A 17479-nucleotide genomic window follows, 5' to 3' on the forward strand; every position below is an offset into this window, starting at 1 on the left:
ATCATGGGGTCGGACAGACATGAGGCAAGTCTGATTGGTGTTGGGAGGGGTTGGTGTCAGTGTTGGAAGGGACCCAAGCTGCATGGGGTGGACTGATCAAGAATGAGCATCTTGCAAGTCATAGGATCATATGCACACTACCAGAAATATCCTCCACAGTCGCATCAGTTCCACAATTAAACTGGGTGTTGATAACTTCACATTCACTTTCTGAGTTGTTGAGGTTGCTCTTGCTAGAAGGTAGCCCCTCATACCAAAGTAAGGTAGGTGCTGAATGAGAAGCACGGCAGCTCACAGTATTGACTGACCCTTCACATTCTTTCTGCATTTGCTCCCTAGGAACAACTGAGCAATGTAGTGTCCAAGCAGTAGTAGATGCCCTCAAGTCAAATATGACCAGATTATTGAGGATTTTTTTTATGTGGGGCACTAATGGATGATTGCAGACAAATGGACAAGGGCGCAGGTTCATGTTGTTGTATTTCTGTGCTCAAAGAGTATGTATTGACGGCTGACAGTTTGCTTGTTTTCCCTGACACTTGGTCAATACCTGGCCATGTAGTTTCAGCATGAAAGTGAGGGAGACTGGAGTGTTGTTTAGCTCACTTTCATTCCCCGGACCTTCACCAGCATCCAAACATTCAGCACTGATCATAGCTAGCACCTTAATGTGACTGGTTAACATTGTCACATCCTGGAGTGATGGGGCAGTCAACCTCGCTGTGAGTATAAGGGGGCATTCCCTGTGGCAAGTGAGATGTGGATCAACATAATTGACCTCACTAACCTATTAGGACCATCCAACACTACTGGATATGTGACTGGTCTGACAGGGCACTGGTTGAATTGCAGGGGTGCATCCATGTGGACACCAGATCCAGTTTTGGGGTCCCTGAAACTGGCTTTTCAAGTGTGAAGTGCGATCCAGACCTTGGGGATCACCAGGGCAGGGATATCCCCTCCTCCTAAAGCCTGATCAAATGAGAAGTTTCTGAGGTCAGGAAATCCAAGAGATGTACATACAAAGCTGATTCCAAGAAATCTCACTCCCTGCTACAGAGACACTGATAGCATTCATAGCACTCTTCCTGCTATGGTAGCGCTTGGTGTGGCTATGAATGCTTCCGTAGACAGGAGACCCCGACATACCCCAATATCGGGGTCCTATCTATGGGTAAGAGGATGTTTTTACCGACGAAGTAGGACGCGACGCGTCGTCGGAAGCGAATGCGGAGTAAAAGAAAGTCCGAGACATTACTCCGTGTTGACTGTGCCGCGTTTTTGTTCTGTGCATCCTCATGGCCAGTCAACCAACTATGGCCAACGATGGCTCAATATCATTTATTGTCCTCTTTTATACGTTGCCAGCTCTCAATATACTCTGCGCATGGCGATGGCCTTCGAGATACGGCCTGTCCACGCCATTACTACAAGTGTCAGTGGGCGAGGACTCGCCTCTCTGTCCCTTTCACTCTTGACCACATCCTTGGCATTGCTCTCACAATTCGGCTGGTCCGCACCCCTGCTTCTATAGCTTGGCATTACTCTTACGACTGGACCGATTATCATTAACAAGTATCAGGTTGAACCTCATGTATTCCTTCATTTGCATCATCATCCTTCTTTTGGCACACTCACTGACGACTCTCGCCGCTCCCTACCCGCGACACTCCATCTCAAGGCTGCTCTCTCGAACTTCCTCTCAACACAACAATAGAATGGCTGATACGACTACTGGAGCATGTCTGCCATCAGGCAACTCCAGTTCCATCCAAGCACTGCTCGTCAATACCGGAGACAACGCGATCCTCTGCCCGAACACGACTTTCAACCTCTACGCCCCGATCAACTTCACAGCTCCAAACCAGGTTCTTACCACTCTCGGAGCACCCACAGACCACACGCGAGCTATGCTCGTCATCCAGGCCAACTTCACCGCTGCCGTTCAAGGCGGGTGCGACCAGTGCACCGGCGCGATACTCTCACATGTACAAGTGAACGGCAACCGTGCGCAGCTCGGTCGGCCCCCTGGAGGCGGAAGTGGCCTTATAGAGATGGGAGGAAACACGAACGGTCAGGTTGTCACTTTTGTGCGCAGCTTTGATCCTCGTGGGTTCAGCTGCTTGCATATGTTCGAGGGGCAGAACATGAGCTGCCGCAATGCCACCGTGGTAAACAACGACATTGGGCCGTGTGGTGAAAGCGCGGAAACCGATTTCCCGCAGCCATCACTCAGCGGCACAGGACGCTGTAAGCGTAATCTTAGTGATGTCGCTATCTGGTCTGAATGGCTTTAGCATTCGCCGACGGCGTACCCGGTACCATCTCCTCAAATGCCACATCTGGCCGATGGGCGGACGGGATCAGCATGGCCTGTGCTCATTCGCTCGTCGCAAACAACCAGATCACCGACGCCTCAGATGGCGGTATTGTCATCTTTGGCGCCTTTGGATCGACCATTCACTCAAATCACATCCTTGCTTTAAACCAGACGCTGCTCGGAGGAATCAATCTCGTCGATTCCAAGCCCAGCCAGAACTATACCGGCGTACTTGTGGTGAACAATACAGTGGAGGCGCGTGGCGAGATGATCAAAGTCGCGATTGGCTGCGGCCCGGCTGTATGGGGCGACGACCTCGTGACTCGCAACTTTGGCGCGACGGTGATAAATAATACTCTCGGTGGCGGCTATCTGGGCTACGGCGTCCTCCTTTCGGGAGTTGCGAACTGGACAGCGCACGGAAACATGGCTGCGCCAGGAGCTAACTTCAGTGCTGCGTTCACCGAAGCTTGCCATGGACTGTCGGTTGAGCCGGCAGCAGTGGTGATGAACCCGAGCACTGTGGACTGGGAGGGATCGGACGTGCAGAGCGGGACGTTTGGTGCGGCGCAATTTGCGATATGCGTCGAGAGCAAGAGGTTCGTCATGGGCTTGGAGGATGGGAACGACGAAGGTGATGATGAAGGCGATGATGATGACGATGATGACGGAGACGATAATGGAGAGGATGACGGGGATGATGACGGGGATGATGACGGGGATGGATCTCTCGATGACTGCTCCACCGCGAGCTGGGATAACCCTACGACCTCAACACTATTCTTCACGTCCAGCACGTTCAGCGCGACGGCCTGCAGTAACTCTGTGACGACACGACCAACGGGTTTGGCTACAGTTACTCAGACGAGCTCGTCAGCGACTTCACCTAGCAGTTCGGCCGGCACGAGCAGCGTTCTTCCAAGTGCGGACCGTGCCGAGCCAATGGGGGGAGGGTTTATTCCATCGCCGGCCTCGAGCTCGAGCTCGAGCTCATCTCAAACAGATTCCGCCCCTACGTCCTCTATGTCCTCTGCGTCCTCAACCCTCTCTACCTCCTCCACCGATTCTCTTGCTGGATTCTTTACGTCCGCGACAACGTTCCGCCAGTCGAGCCTCATAATTCTTCCAACGATCCTCCCCCAGCTCAGCCTAGGAACGCCCACAGCAAGCAGCTCTTCCGGATTGAATGTGGATTTCTCTGTTGGCTCCGGCGGAAGCTCCACGACTCCCTCACCCTCCATGGATTTCTCCAGATTTGTTACTGCCGCCTCCGCCCAAATCACTGGCACGACGAGCACAGTGGGTGTGGAGGACGTGGTTGTTATACCAACTTCTACTGCGGTTCATGCGGGGTGGACGCGCCCAGGGCCGGCAACACATGACGATGTGCAGATGATAGCAGATGCTCCGGCACCCTCGCCAACCCCTTCGAAAGGTGTCAAGAAGCCGTGTCCGTATAAGAGTCATCATCATAAAGTTGTGAATGCGGCAAAGGCGGTCAAGCGGTGGATAGAGGATTTGTGGAGCGGACTGTGAGGATAGGCGTTACATCTGTATCACAGCTACAAGCACAAGTATTGTTTTAATACCACTGAATTCCATTTACATACCAAAGTAGTCCACAGATATTCCAATTGCATACACGTGTTCATTCAAAGTTGTAGAGTGTGAGACCAAACGACATGTGAACTTGGTTTAGTACGTGTACTTACGGTCATAGAAATTTGGGCGTCCACTTCTGTACCATGAACAAGTGCTTGTTTGATCAAATCCGGAGGTGAATCTTTCCTGATATGGCCATGACCGCAGCATTGAAAGAAGTGTGCACGTTGATTGTGTGTGTCGACCGAAAGTGTAACTTGCAATTGAGCACAAAGAGCTGCGAACCATTGTAGACCTCTGTTAGCTGCAAGCAGCCTTGATTGTCGTACTTGAAACATCTAAGCCAAACTCTTAACGCCATCCACGCGAGAAAAACGTTATATCAGTTAGGAGAGCAAGTCCCCAAGAATGATATAAGTCGTCAAGCATATTGCTTGCAAACTTAATGAGGATCATGGAGAGCCGCCGCGGCGAGGGCTCTAAGTCTGAAACATTACTTTGATGTCGAGTCTTAGTTTAATCACTCATCAGTTGGCAATTACAACAGGGGTAATGTTCATTTGGCAGAGAGGCAGGTAGCTAATACAAAACGATGGGATAGGGGGACGGAAACACATATGTAGGTGTGGGTAGAGGCAGCGGTGGTAGACGCAAAGGAATATAGAGCGGGCAGAACAACGGAGACTAAGTCGAGGAAGCAAAGGAAGCGTGTACGTTTATCGCAACCTGGAAGGTCGGAGTCGTCAGCAGTCGTTTCCGGAAAGGCAGGACGAGAGGAAAGAGACTTACTTGAATCGGCGATCCGACATTCCAGGACGACAATTGAGTTGGCCTTGACGTAGAGATAGTTAGTTACGGGGAAGTATGATGGCATAAAGACGGAGGAAAGAGACAAACCTAAACCGGCGCCGCCAGGAAGGCCGGAATATCTTGGAAGTACAGATTTGCACCAGGGAACTCCGAGAGAACGAGATCCCAGATATACGTAAAGGGGGTGGCGTAGGTAATGTCGGAGCCGTCTGTGCCTTTGTTCGTCCCGCCGGTAAGGAGGCCGACAAACTCACCAATTCCAAGAGACGATGAGCGCACCGGAGTCACCGCTTTTAGAGAAGGTGCCAGTCTCGTTCTCGTGAAGAAAGATCGCCAGCTCCAGGGACTCCAATGTGCCAGTCGTGAAGTACTTCCGCACAAACGACATGAAGCGAGGAAGATTTCCGACGGTGGTCCCGGTAAAGAAGCCATTCTTGATAACGTGTCGAGTGCGTTCTCTGTGGGAGCCCAAGCTATTGTGGTCATAGACGGGGTCGGTCGTGAACATGCCCCTAAGAACAAGGAGCCCGTCGGTAGGATATTCAAAATCAGAGGGAACGTCAGTTCGTTGGTGCATGAGGGTCGTGAAGTCTGTCTCGCTGTACTTGGGTCCTGGAAGCGAGACGTACATGTCAGGTCAGCGAACTATATGAAATTGAGCTGGCATCGCACCGAGACTGAGGACATTCCCAATGAAATGCGTGAACTTGGATTTCTTTAGTTCCACAACGCAGACGTCTTGGGTAAAGCGGTTAGGACCAACACCGATCGGCGGAGACCAGACGATGTGACCAATGATACGGTCGCTCAGCTTGCTCCAATTCTTGCTCATGGTGACGGAGTGCTGTTTCAGGCTGGAAATCTTCCTGGCAGTTTTTCTAAGTTCGCCCTCCTGTTCCGCTAGCAAAGCCCGTGTGCCTGGGAGACCGATTCCGTTCCCCACCCTCTCCTTTAACGAAGCGATCTTCTTTCTGAGAGATTTGACTGTTTCGTTGAGGTTTCCAATACGCGCCTGGATGGCGTTCTGGTAGTTCGTGAAAGCAGGGTTCCCCATGACTACGACGTCCCTCTTGGATGCGGAGGCTGAAGGGCTAGAATTAGAAAGCCCTCAGAGTCTCAAGGGTCAGGTGGACGTACTGTTGTACCTATATGGAGCGTTTCCGTCGGCGGCTAGGAACAGGTTGTGGCGAGCCGTGATGGCGTAAAGTTTGCCGTTGTGCTGGAAGTAGGGGCCAAGTGTCCCTTACATCGTCATTTTGCAACCAGAAATGGGAATGCTGAGCGGGACTGAAACGCTGTCGATGAATTCTTCCAGAGGGTCACCGGACTCAACGGGAGGGTAGAGTGCTGGTCCATTTCCGACAATGGATCGGGCGATGGACTCTCTGAAGGCAATGTCGACCTCCTTGACTTTGAGCGCGTCGAGGAAGGCACGGATTTTTTCTGCGACCTCGAAAGCACGAAGGCCAGTGAGGCTTTCGGGAAAGACTCCAATCCATATGGTCGGGTTTGTGAAGTACTGCTCGCCGCCCTCGACGGGCTTCACGGGTGCGAATGAGTCGTAAGCATCTTCGTCATCTTCCTTCGCACCCTCCTCCCCCTCCTCTTCCACGACCTCTTCCTCCTCCTCCGAGTCGATCTCACGATCCTCCGCTTTGTTACGCCAGGTAAATCGCGCAAAATCGATGGATGAGACGCTGACGTCCTCTTCCTTAAGAAGGCGCTCGACCTTGGAACGAACGTGAGATGTACAATTACAGCGTAATGAGAAGGTCACGCACCCAGTCACAAACTGTGTCCCATAGTCCGTTCTTCGCGAATTCATGTGTTCCGGGAACGTCAACAAGTCTCATACGACGAACATACGCCTCAGGCCCAGTCGGCACTTCAAAGACGTCGGCAGAACTCCTCCAAACACGCGTAGGCCAATCCTTTGGACTAATCCCAGCATAATATAAACGGGCCTCAAGCTTCGATATTTCGTGTGTGCCGGTTTCGGCACTGGGGGGCGTAGAGAGGCTCTCCAAACTGGACCAGTTGCAGCCTGGGCCCTCAGTCCAATCACTATTGTCAGAAGATAAGGCCCTAGCGAGCTCGATCGCTTTTTGAGAGCAGTTGATGTCGAATGCGGCAGAGTTGACGTAATCATCAAGATTTCCTCGCACTGGAATGTCAAGATTCTCCGCTACCCCTAAGTAAAGAGTTCGAGTAAATTAGTACAGTCGAAGAGCTACAAATCGTATAAGAGAAAGATGCACGTTTCGGGTCCAGCAACTCGGTTCTATGTGAATCAGACATGGTACGAATAACGAGGTTTCAAGTAAGGACTTGACTGATAGAGCGAGTTGAGCAAAGCAAGTTTGTTTGAAGGAAGGGTGGAAGAGCTGCAAGGGTTGACGACTCAGGGTAAGGGTTGTTACGTAAGCGATTGCAGGGTTAGGGTTACGCAGAGCACGTGCGGTGCGCGTCCTAACACCAGTTAGACCTCAGAACGGCGACCGCGTCCTCTACCTCTCCTCCATCTTGCACCGCGCACACCATGCCAGGATCGACAAAAAGGAAACGCAGCGAAACTCTCGCGTCCAATCGGTCGCGGAGCATCACTCCTGCTGCCAATTGGTACAAGAAGACGAAAGTGAAGCCAAAGCCCGAACCCGAGCCTGCACAACCCAAGGCACAGGTCCACTGGGGGAGTTCCCTTCGCGATTCGGTCGGCGCTGATACCGCTGACCTCGACTCCGACGATAATGATAGCTTGAACACGACAGTCGAAGATGGGGCTGAAGGAGAAACGAAACGCAAAATATCTGTGGTAGATGAGGAGGAAGACGAAGGACTTGACCAGGTACGTAAGAGTCACCCTACTTAGATGCACACCTCCTGACCTTCCTTCCCCAGGTTTGCATTGCTGTAAACGCAAGTTCTCATAAGCTGGGTGCTGCAGTATATGACCCGGCAACGGGAGTACTTAGCCTGCTCGAAGATACGGAGGACAGCGCCTCCTTTGACTTGGCGATATCGTGTGCGCATATATGTGCCAGTCATCATCACCTCCGTAACTCTGACGAACATTTCCAGTGTTCGAACAAACTGCACCCCATACGGTGATAACGAGCTCCAAATCCGATGAGAAGTTCCAGACTATTGTCGAAGAACATTGTACGCAGCCATCGTATCAACTGATCGCCAAAGGTGTTGACCAGATGTGTTTCTAGGCAAAAGCAACCACATCACGTACAATTTGCGTATATCGCGCGAGTTCGCTCCTGCCCGCGGCGCCGAACGATTGCTCTCTCTTTCCATCTTTGCTGACTCGTCCACCGAATACGCGCCCTCCACAACTACGTCCTCAACATCTGGCCTGAAAGATGCCTACGACTTCATGCGGTCAAGAGTTGGAAAGGGTCGTGACCCAGAACGAAACTCATGGGAAGGCAAGCTGAGGCTGGGGAATTGGGGAAAGTCCGACGGCACCGCGTACCTATGCGTTGAGTCTACTCTTTGTAGTGAGATTTCTTGCTTAACCATAGTCCAGATGGGATCTGCTGCTGCCTTGCTGGATCATCTTGTTCGCCTCCGAGCAACGGAAGGCGACCTCGAGAATGAAGGGGTAACGGCCCTTGATATCACGGATATTCGGAGCTTTACTATGTACGAGGCCGACCGACTCTCCACTTTATTCTGACCGGGTTCTTAGGGAACGGTATATGCACATCAATGCAGACGCATTGTCGTCTCTTCAAGTCTTCAGCTCACAACAACACGCAAACAGCTACTCCGACCGGTCTAAAGAGTCACTGTCTTTGTATGGTCTGTTGCTCGTCTTATCGCCCTGAGATCTTTGCTTATGCGACTCTCCAGGTTTATTATTAGCTGCTCATACTCCCCTGACAGCTCCTCTATTACGTCGAGTGCTTCTTCGGCCCCTCACTGAACCGGATGTGATCAGAGGACGCCACGATGCAATTTCCCTGTTCTTACACCCATCTGCAGAATCAACCGTATCGAGCTTCCCTACGCGACTCAAGGGCCTTGGCGGTGCGGGTCGAGCTATGAAACTTCTGGGGCTTCGAGGTGGGCGGGCTGAGGGCGGTCCAAAAGAGTGGGGTGCCCTCGTGAAATTCGCTTACGAAGGTGCCATGTTGCGGGAAAGCGTGCTAGACTTGGTCAGCATACCAGGTGCCAAGGACGTTGAGATAGTTCGAAAGGTCGGCACTCTCTTATCGGTGGTTGACGTTGGCCTGAGTATGAACAGCTTCTGGGCTCGCTGGAAGTTGCGGCGTTCAGGGAAATGGCTACTCTCATCAACGAAACCGTGAGTTAATCAGTCAATGGGGCTTGAGTACATTCTCACAGCAGCTCCAGATTGACTGGGATGCGTCAGAGCTAGAATGCCGGGTAGTTGTTCGGCCGCGTGTGGACGAAGCACTGGACAATGTTCGGCATATTTATCACGGCCTGGACAGTTTGATGGTGAAGAACCTTTGCCTCTGTTCGAACAATCGTCTGATTGAGGCGATAGTCTCGCATTGCGCTGGAGATCAGCCGTCATGTTCCACCTCAGTTTGCATCTGAGCTGAATGTATGCTATTATCCGCAACTTGGATACCTGATTACCATTCCTCTTCGCGACGAATGGCAAGGCGAAGCAGACTTTCAAGCAATGCCTGGCTGGGCAGTCCAGTTTACAACAGAGGAAAAGGTCTATTTTAAGTCACAAGAGATGAAGGGTAAGGCGTCCTCCCAATATCTGGTGCCAAGCTAACGAGGCGCCACAGATATGGATCAGCAAATCGGAGATGTTTACACTTCAATGATGGATCGCGAAATCGAAATTATCCATTCCCTGAGAGAGCGCGTCATGGCCTTCGGCGACCAGATTCACGTTGCCCTTATGGACTGTGTTGAGCTGGACTGGTGAGCTCACGTTCCCAGTTCAGATCCCCACTGACCGTGATCTTCTATCAGCCTGCTGTGCTTCGCCAATGCAGCTCGACTATATGACTGGCATAGACCGACTATCGTAGAAGAAAACATCATTCACCTTGAGAATGCCCGACATCCTTTACAGGAGCTTTGTGTCGAGTCCTTCGTGCCAAATGGCTGTCACTTAGTCGGAGGCGTTCCAACGCCTTCGTCGACAGACGTAGCTACTAACAATGACTCAGAGAGGAACATAATGATTCTGACTGGCGCTAATGGCTGTGGCAAGGTAAATATTCTTCCTTCTTCTCCACCTCGTTTGACTGACATCTGCAGAGCGTATACCTCAAGCAGGTATGCCTGTCTACGCATTCAAGTGGATCATCTTGACTAGATCCCTCATTCGCAGACGGCGTTGATCGTGATCATGGCGCAGGTTCGTGTTCTATTATTCTTCAGACTTTCAGCCGTCCTGACTTCAGTCAGATCGGCTGGTTTGCGGCATTGTATTCACATTTGACGTTATCTCACCTTTCGGCAGCTTCGTCCCCGCCGACAAGGCGATAATTGGCATCGTAGACAAGAGTGCGTTTGTTGTGTCCATAAGCGTGCATCGCTGACGTAAACTCCAGTTTTCACGAGGTGTCAAACGAAAGAGTCGGTCTCCAAAGTTGGTTTACTCTCCTGCTTCCTGCCATCACTGAAATGCCTTTCGATGGGACTAGATGCAGTCCGCTTTCATGATTGATCTATCTCAGGTCTCTCTGGCACTTCGCAACTGTACCGCACGGAGTCTTCTGATCCTGGATGAATTCGGAAAGGGTACTAGATCTTCAGGCGTGTCTCCCGGATCCGTGCTTTTCTTATGGTGGCTGAATCCTGTTCTTCACTTCAGACGGCGCTGGCCTTTTCTGCGGCACCATTGACCATTTACTCAAACTTGGACCATCTGGTCCAAAAGTTCTGGCAGCAACTCATTTTCACGAGATCTTCAATCGGCATGGGCTCTCTGAAGACTTGCCGATTAACTATGCGCACATGCAGATTATGTTCAGCTCATCTTCTGGCACCATCATAGACACTGGAAGAAGCGATGACAGTGCTGAAAACAACTTGGACGAGCACATAACCTATCTCTATCGGTGCATCTGGAGGTCCTGTCAGGCCTGATAGTGCGGGTCTAACGTCTTCGCAGAGTAGCACCTGGTCTTGCTGAGACGTCTCATGCTGCCCGCTGTGCGATGCTTCAAGGTGTCCCCCGCCGAGTGATCGAAAGAGCCGAATATGTCACGTACGTATACAACCGCAATTGGCAGCCTAGACGGACGCATGGTAACGCTACGACTAGCCGTCTCATCTCACAGGATGACATTGATCAGCTCCTCAACGAGGATTTGACCGATGCGGAAAGACTTGAGCTCGAGGCGGCGGAGGACGTCATGAAGCGATTCGTAGCCTGGGATCTGGAGAAGTGGAACACAGATGAAGACTTGCCCGACTTGAGAGAGGAGCTTAAGATGGTGCTCAATATCCGAGAATCCTCTGCGCACCCATGACGGACATCAGAACAATCATGAACTAGTAATTATTCTAATACAGTTGTCTACAATGCTGCAGGAAAATGTGCGACTCAGCAAAGAGGAACGTGTCATACGTCCATCTGCTGAATGTAAGATGCTACCTCTTCATCACTTGTTCTTCGATTGTCAAGCATTTGAATAGCCCTCGACACTCCTATTGTCGCTTTTGTTGAGCCTGCCCGAACCCATACTCTTCCATTCACCCCAACAGCCACCTCGAAGGGGAACTTCTGGGCCAAAGCGGGTAAAAGGAAGTGCGTCGAATCGAGAAGTCTGTTATTACTCCATAAGCACATAGCATACAAACACCAAAAGTAATGGCTCACTTTCGACAAGTCCCCAGACTGCACTCCACCATAAATCCATCTTTGAGTTCACCAAACCCATCCGCCTTCCGCGTAGTCGCATCAAAACACTCCAACTCCGGGTCCATATCTCTATTGGCCAGGCTCACGCGTGCATACACAAGATTTCCCACTTTCAGTGCTGGTCGGTTTCGTTTTGTCGCGCCTTCGAAGGCGAGGGCGTCGAGTGTTGCGAGATGGGCAGAGCCAAGGTCCACACGGTAAGCTTCTGCACTTCGGTGAACAATTACGCCGATTACGCTCTCTTGAGGAGCGGGTATATACTGTATATATATCAGCAAATCATATTCGTTATCCTTAAGACTGACTGCTTACTCTTCGCGACTCCGTCTCAACCCAATGCTGTTGCTTCTTAGAATGCAAAACTCCAGGCCGATGAGCAGTAACAGGATTCCCAGGCGTGTGCAACATCACTAGTCCTGGACCGAGCTTGAGCGATTTCGGCAGTGGATCAGGCATGGGAACGACATCTCCGGGGAATACATATGACATGTCGAGATGAGTCGAAATTGGGAAGAATAACAGAAAAGTGGTCGTCCGAAAGACCCTGACGCTGGGCGCCTGGGCGCTTGTTTCTACACGGACGACCATGAATACGCCCCTTACTCAAGCATTTCCAGAGTTATCACATCTATTGTACGTTATTGTTTGCCATCAATATTACGATACATCGATACTGGGTTCTAGAGAAGAGGATGTCAAGGAGGCCATTGCCGATCCGGCATACCTTGCTGCCCTCGTCAACAGCCTGCCTGCCGCGCATCAGGCAACGAAGGACGTCGTCGACATATCAACGCACGATGAAGAGCTTGCGAGTACGTAGTACATCCACCGTTTATTGTAATTATGGATTAATGATGCTTGTAGGAGCGGGACTGGCGATGCAGGATGACCTGAATCGATTACGAGCGGAGACGCAGGCTGCGTTTGACCATGCGCAGGAGCTGAAGCGCCGATGGGCGGACGTCGACAGAGAACAACGAGAAGTATATCAAGTGAGTGCTCTCAATACCATCACACTTTCAATTTCTCATCTCTGCAGAGATACGCGCCCTCCTTTCTCCTCATGCGCCTACGACACGCAACAACCGATATCGACGTAAGCTCCGAACGACTAGCCTCCGAGTTTGTCAAGCCGCCAGAAGTGGAACATGATGCCGATACGTCCCGAGCGGTGGACACATTCGTGAAGGAATTTAGGGAGCAGAGAAAGATGTATCATAAGCGACTTATGTGGGGCGATAAGTGTGCGGATGGGAAGGTCGTTTGGAGAGATGGACGATGAGCGTCGTGTACGGTGCTGAATTGCGTGGAAGAGTGAGGTTCGATGAGATACTATTTTGTACATTACTGATATACAAACCAAGTTTACACTAACACATGATATACCAGCTGCCTTCCTCGAATGTGATCCGTCAGTACTTGGAGTACCGCACGATCAAGGCCAATAATGCCTCTGTATCATCCGTCCAAGTGGGAAGATCACTGCTCGCAAGGGCGACAAGACCGGAGGGATGATAATGCCTGCTCCAAGACCGTGCCTTCGTATACTATCAGCATCTTAATCTTGCGACGCGTGAAAGACTCACATGTGCCAATCATCGACTCCCATCATTCCTGCCACCACAACCCATAGCATGACCCAGAGCCAACCTCCAAAGCCTGACACCCGCCGGCCTGTGACATGCCTGAACAGGCGCTCCGAGCCCAAGCCAATCCCCTGCATCGAGAAGTATATCATGCTTCCCCAGCCAAGAGGTATGCCCGTCGGGAAAAGTGAAAGGGTGTGGTACGTCCCACTGATCACAAACGTGCCCACGACGAGTCCTACATGCCCCGCCATCGGCCCGAACAGACCTCTCAACGCCCACGAAACCGGATATCCGCCCATGATCATGAACATCCTCCTGAACATCTGGTGCCAGCGTTTGGCCCAGTAGTCGTGGAGGCTCGTGGAGCGCCAGGGCTGTTCGAAGATCGGAGGCCAGGAGCGCGGGTCGTGCCCCAGCAGCAGGACGGCAAAGAGGCCGAGAAGATGGTAGCAAAGTTGGAAGCCGGTGATCACCGCTGATCCTGTCATGTAGGACATGAGTACGGCTACGGCCCAGCGTTGCACAGGAGGCAAGGAGGGGAGCCAGATGGACGCAGAACCCGCATGCCGGAAGTTGGGATGCTGCTTGACGCCGACTTCGAGCGCGTCGAGCAGGAAGAGCGCGAGTAAGAACTGCTTGAACGCGTGTTTCAACCATGTGCGTTTGAGCTCTTCTCCGGTGAGGTTTGGGGATGGGAATGGAGGGACATAGGTGTCCTTCCCATGCTCCCATCCGATTCCACGCCACGAGCAGGAGAGATCAAGTGCATCGATCAACCCAGCTACCAGGCCTTGAGGAGGTCCCAGTTTCGCTGGTCGAGATACAGTGTCTTTCTCTGTCGATGCTACGCCGTTGGGTGTGGCTTTGTCCGTCGATGAGATGCCATTTGGGACCAACTTGTGCTTCGAGTGCCACTTTGTCCGATGTTTGGGCACTGCACCTGCGCTCGCCTGCGCCGCAAGTCCTCGCTCGCCAATTCTCGGGAATCCCGTGTTGTCAGTTCCGAAGTCTATGATCTGCTTTTGGTCAGTCCTTTCCAGTATCCACTCTCGTCAGCGCACCTTGCAAAGACATTCTACGCCCCACACTCCTAATGCCCAGTTCCACGGTTGCATTGGCGCCGTGTACCACCTAAAGCTTGTGATGACATAGACGCACCAGAACGCTGCGATGGGGAAAATAGCGAGTCGGTAGATGAGGGTGTGGGGTCTTCGTGCAAGGTAGGCGAGGAGAAGAACTGGAGGCCCGGTGGTCACGAGATATGGGAATGTACTGAGGGTGATGTGTATTCGTTCGGTTGGTGGCAGGAAGGGGAAGGTACTGCGGGGAGGCGGGAGGTCGGTAATGACTGATTCCATTAGAATGCAATAGCTCGAGAGATGGTATCAAAATATTGAAAATAAACCTGGATAGAAAATAAAGAGTTACAGTTGCATTGCCAGTGTTGTTAACAGTTAACAACTGTAAAATGCAGCATGATGATGCATTATATGAATGGTGACATGGACGGCGGGTTGCAACACAACATCAACCCCCGTGCCGTTCCCGACGGGCGCTTCCGGACGATCAGTCTCAGGGAGAGCGGCACCGACTCGGCCGCCGAACTATAAGAACAAATTACAATATGACACTGCACATTACTAACGACCTTCTGAGATTAGATGCAGTGCAAGAAAGTGTACAGTCTGTCGTAACAAGGATGCCAAGTCCGCCCAAGCCGCACAAACCCGATTAGGTCAACACCGGCAACTCCAGTAAGGTCAGCTTTGTCCTCGTATCCGCTTTGCTAAAGGCAATATAACCGCCTGCATGGGGGACAACATCGGTGGAATGATGATACCCGACCCAAGCCCATGTCTATACAACGCATTAGTCCAAAGCTCCCCACTCGGTCAAAAAGAACATACAAATGCCATTCCTCGGAGGCTATCATCCCCCCGCCAACGACCCACAAGATAACCCACACCCACCCTGCAACGCCTCCCACCCTCTTCCTCGTCAGGACGCGGAAGACTCGTTCTAGGGCGATCCCCACTGCCTGTAATCCGAAGTAGAGCACGCTGCCCCACCCGAGGGGGATGCCAATAGTTAACTGCCCGATCATGTGCAGTGCTCCGCTGGCGAGGAAGGCGCCGAGCAGAAGGGCGAACTCGCCTGCTGCGCTCCCGAAAATAGGGGCGATAAGTGCTTGGAGTGGCCATCCGCCTGTGACGAGGAAGGATCGGCGCAGGAGCTGGTGCCATCGTTTTGCCCATAATTCGTGTAGGTTTGTGGCGTGCCATGGTACCTCTTGCACTGGTGGCCAGGAACGCGGATCCTGACCCAGGAAAAGAACGCAGAGCAGCCCGAAGCTGTTGTATGCTGCGTGGAAACCGAAAATGACGGACATACCCGTGAAGAAGGACATGGAGAATGCGACCCCGTAACGTGAGACGGGGGCAAGAGAAGGGAGAAAGATGGATGCTGGGCCTGGGGCCTGGAAATTAGGGTGCAGCTTGATGAGTACCAGGAATGTGTCGAAGAGCAAGAAGTAGAGCGTGGATTGGAAGGCAGCATATCGTAACCAATGGCGGCGGAGTTCTGAACCTGAAAGAGAGGGGAAGGGAAAGGGAGGTACGTAGGTGCCTTCTCCATGTGCCCATCCTTGGCCTCGACAACAGCCGATGAGATCGAGGGTGTCGACCAGGTTCCCGCGCGTGGGGTAGTCGACCAATGCGACTGATTGTTCCTCTTTCTGCGGAGCGATTTCTGCGCGTTTTGAGGCATGACCATTAGAGAGATGGTTCCCGTTCCCGTTCGCAGTCCCGTTCGAAGTCCCGTTCGTCCCAGCAGCATTTGACGCTCTAGTTCTGACAAGACGTGGAAATCCCGTTGTATCGGTTCCAAACTCAACCGCCTGTCACCCTTATTAAAACTCTCTATGCTCTATCATAATGGCTCTCGCGCACCTTTGCGACGGACAGAAGACAAAGTAGCCCCAGGGCGAAGTTCCAAGGCGCCAAATCCCAGCTCATCCATCTGAACCCAACCAGAACATACAAAGCCGGTGCAACTGCAAACGGTAATATGGCTAGTCGCACAAAGAGGGTATTGGGTCGCAGAGAAAGGTAGGCGAGGAGAAAAACGGGGGCAGGTGCAAGGAGGATGAGCGGAAATGTGAATGCAGTGACTGGTATGCGTTCTTCTGGAGGCAGAAGAGGGTAATAGGAGGCGATGAGCGGTATTTGGTCCATCGTTTGTAGAGGATATAATCTCTTGTGGTATACTTCAGTCGAGGACCGAGATCTTCAGTCCTCCAGCTCTACAGTGTGGACAGTACAGTTGCAAGATGTCAGTACTAAGCGCCCTTCAATTAGACTGCGTTTCATATAAGGGTACTGGGGAATGCGTGTCCCTATTTCATTGGGGCTTCTGCATCGCCACTCGGACTTATGCGGCGTTGACGACCACCACACCTTGCTTCTTCTCTATCACCCAGTACATACACGCCCAACATGCCAATCTATGCCAACCCAAAGACAGAATACGAAGAGTCGAAGAAACTCCTGGTCAAAGCACTGAATGAGAAGCGCAAGATCGACAGCGAACTCGTCGAGCTCGAACGCGCTATCTTCACGTACGAAGGCGCCTATCTGACGGATACGGCCAACTCGGGTGGGAATATCATGCAGGGGTTTGAGAACTTCCTGAAACCGAATCATCCGAATAAGAAGAGGATCCAGGATGTGGGAGATGGTGATAGACTCTTCTCCAGCAGCAGCGCGACCTATAGGAAGGTGTGTAAACCGCTTGCCTCTGCCGGGCTGTTTGCTCAAGACTTTTCGCTCTTGAAGGCACTGTCCGACGACAAGACTCCCACACCCGCACGGACTGCGTCTCCAACCCCGAGCATAGCAGGAAGCAGAGCTGACGATGGGACTGGGAAGAAAGGTATAGGGCGTGGGAAGGCGGGTGCACTGTTTGGAAAGCGACCTCAGAAGCGGAAGCCGGAGGATATGGGCGATACAGATGGGGGCAGTGGGAGGAAGAAGAAGAGGCTGGGCGAATAGGTTCAGTATGGCTCGATACAGGTAAGAGCAGGGAAGGTTGAAGCTAGTTGAGGAGGTCGCGTTGACTGAGGTCGCGTCTCTGGTCCACAAGACGTTCCATTATTGTATCATATATTGTACTGTTACTGTACAACCAATACGACATGTAGATTCGCTGTGCTTGTTGTTGATCAAAAACGTCAAACAATCGAGACATTCTGTCACGTGACAATAACCAACGCAACCATCGAAACGCGCA

At 51.9% G+C, this 17479-nt stretch overlaps 7 protein-coding genes across 7 annotated transcripts; 4 read left to right on the forward strand and 3 right to left on the reverse strand.

The window, feature by feature from the left end:
• Nucleotides 1–1718: 1718 nt before the first annotated feature.
• DACRYDRAFT_106293 (uncharacterized protein) lies at nt 1719–3856 on the forward strand (the record flags this gene model as incomplete). Its single annotated transcript, XM_040768239.1, has 2 exons — nt 1719–2250; nt 2298–3856. The coding sequence occupies 2 exons, from the start codon at nt 1719–1721 to the stop codon at nt 3854–3856; spliced, it is 2091 nt and encodes a 696-aa protein (XP_040630015.1).
• A 963-nt stretch (nt 3857–4819) lies between these two features.
• Nucleotides 4820–7030, reverse strand: DACRYDRAFT_88149 (uncharacterized protein; the record flags this gene model as incomplete). The annotated part of the gene is given in 7 exon segments (XM_040776838.1): nt 4820–4981; nt 5001–5344; nt 5405–5815; nt 5870–5974; nt 5996–6461; nt 6514–6923; nt 6991–7030. The coding sequence occupies 7 exon segments, from the start codon at nt 7028–7030 to the stop codon at nt 4820–4822; spliced, it is 1938 nt and encodes a 645-aa protein (XP_040630016.1).
• A 597-nt stretch (nt 7031–7627) lies between these two features.
• Nucleotides 7628–11211, forward strand: DACRYDRAFT_50578 (uncharacterized protein; the record flags this gene model as incomplete). Its single annotated transcript, XM_040774997.1, has 17 exons — nt 7628–7754; nt 7811–7891; nt 7948–8219; nt 8268–8383; nt 8430–8542; nt 8594–8940; nt 8988–9047; nt 9098–9205; nt 9255–9462; nt 9511–9649; nt 9701–9944; nt 10138–10240; nt 10288–10325; nt 10381–10477; nt 10551–10797; nt 10851–10946; nt 11004–11211. Coding segments are annotated over 17 exons (2604 nt in total), but the record flags the coding sequence as incomplete, so codon positions are not given.
• A 60-nt stretch (nt 11212–11271) lies between these two features.
• On the reverse strand, nt 11272–12053 carry DACRYDRAFT_21427 (uncharacterized protein). Its single transcript, XM_040772394.1, has 3 exons — nt 11916–12053; nt 11562–11863; nt 11272–11508 (listed from the first exon to the last, which is right to left on the reverse strand). Exons 1-3 carry the CDS (start codon nt 12009–12011, stop codon nt 11304–11306), a joined length of 603 nt encoding a protein of 200 aa, XP_040630018.1. The 5' UTR covers nt 12012–12053; the 3' UTR covers nt 11272–11303.
• Nucleotides 12054–12189: 136 nt separating this feature from the next.
• On the forward strand, nt 12190–12885 carry DACRYDRAFT_115375 (uncharacterized protein; the record flags this gene model as incomplete). The annotated part of the gene is made up of 4 exons (XM_040769992.1): nt 12190–12236; nt 12288–12415; nt 12468–12595; nt 12643–12885. 4 exons carry the CDS (start codon nt 12190–12192, stop codon nt 12883–12885), a joined length of 546 nt encoding a protein of 181 aa, XP_040630019.1.
• Nucleotides 12886–13038: 153 nt separating this feature from the next.
• On the reverse strand, nt 13039–16425 carry DACRYDRAFT_50404 (uncharacterized protein; the record flags this gene model as incomplete). The annotated part of the gene is made up of 4 exons (XM_040774986.1): nt 13039–13141; nt 13190–14094; nt 16047–16088; nt 16141–16425. The coding sequence occupies 4 exons, from the start codon at nt 16423–16425 to the stop codon at nt 13039–13041; spliced, it is 1335 nt and encodes a 444-aa protein (XP_040630020.1).
• A 261-nt stretch (nt 16426–16686) lies between these two features.
• On the forward strand, nt 16687–17241 carry DACRYDRAFT_115378 (NuA4-domain-containing protein; the record flags this gene model as incomplete). The annotated part of the gene is made up of 1 exon (XM_040769993.1): nt 16687–17241. One exon carries the CDS (start codon nt 16687–16689, stop codon nt 17239–17241), a length of 555 nt encoding a protein of 184 aa, XP_040630021.1.
• Nucleotides 17242–17479: the final 238 nt, after the last annotated feature.

The sequence above is a fragment of the Dacryopinax primogenitus genome (genome assembly GCF_000292625.1).
Source record: "Dacryopinax primogenitus strain DJM-731 SS1 chromosome Unknown DACRYscaffold_6, whole genome shotgun sequence".
Lineage (NCBI taxonomy): Eukaryota > Fungi > Basidiomycota > Dacrymycetes > Dacrymycetales > Dacrymycetaceae > Dacryopinax > Dacryopinax primogenitus.

Excerpts from the sequence above, each read along its gene's own strand:
- DACRYDRAFT_21427 (XM_040772394.1), bottom strand. The coding sequence starts at position 12,011 with ATGTTGCACACGCCTGGGAATCCTGTTACTGCTCATCGGCCTGGAGTT. Across the intron at positions 11,864-11,915 it reads TTGAGACGGAGTCGCGAAGA|TATATACCCGCTCCTCAAGA; the intron begins GTAAGCAGTCAG and ends ATATATATACAG. Across the intron at positions 11,509-11,561 it reads AGTCTGGGGACTTGTCGAAA|ACTTCTCGATTCGACGCACT; the intron begins GTGAGCCATTAC and ends GAGTAATAACAG.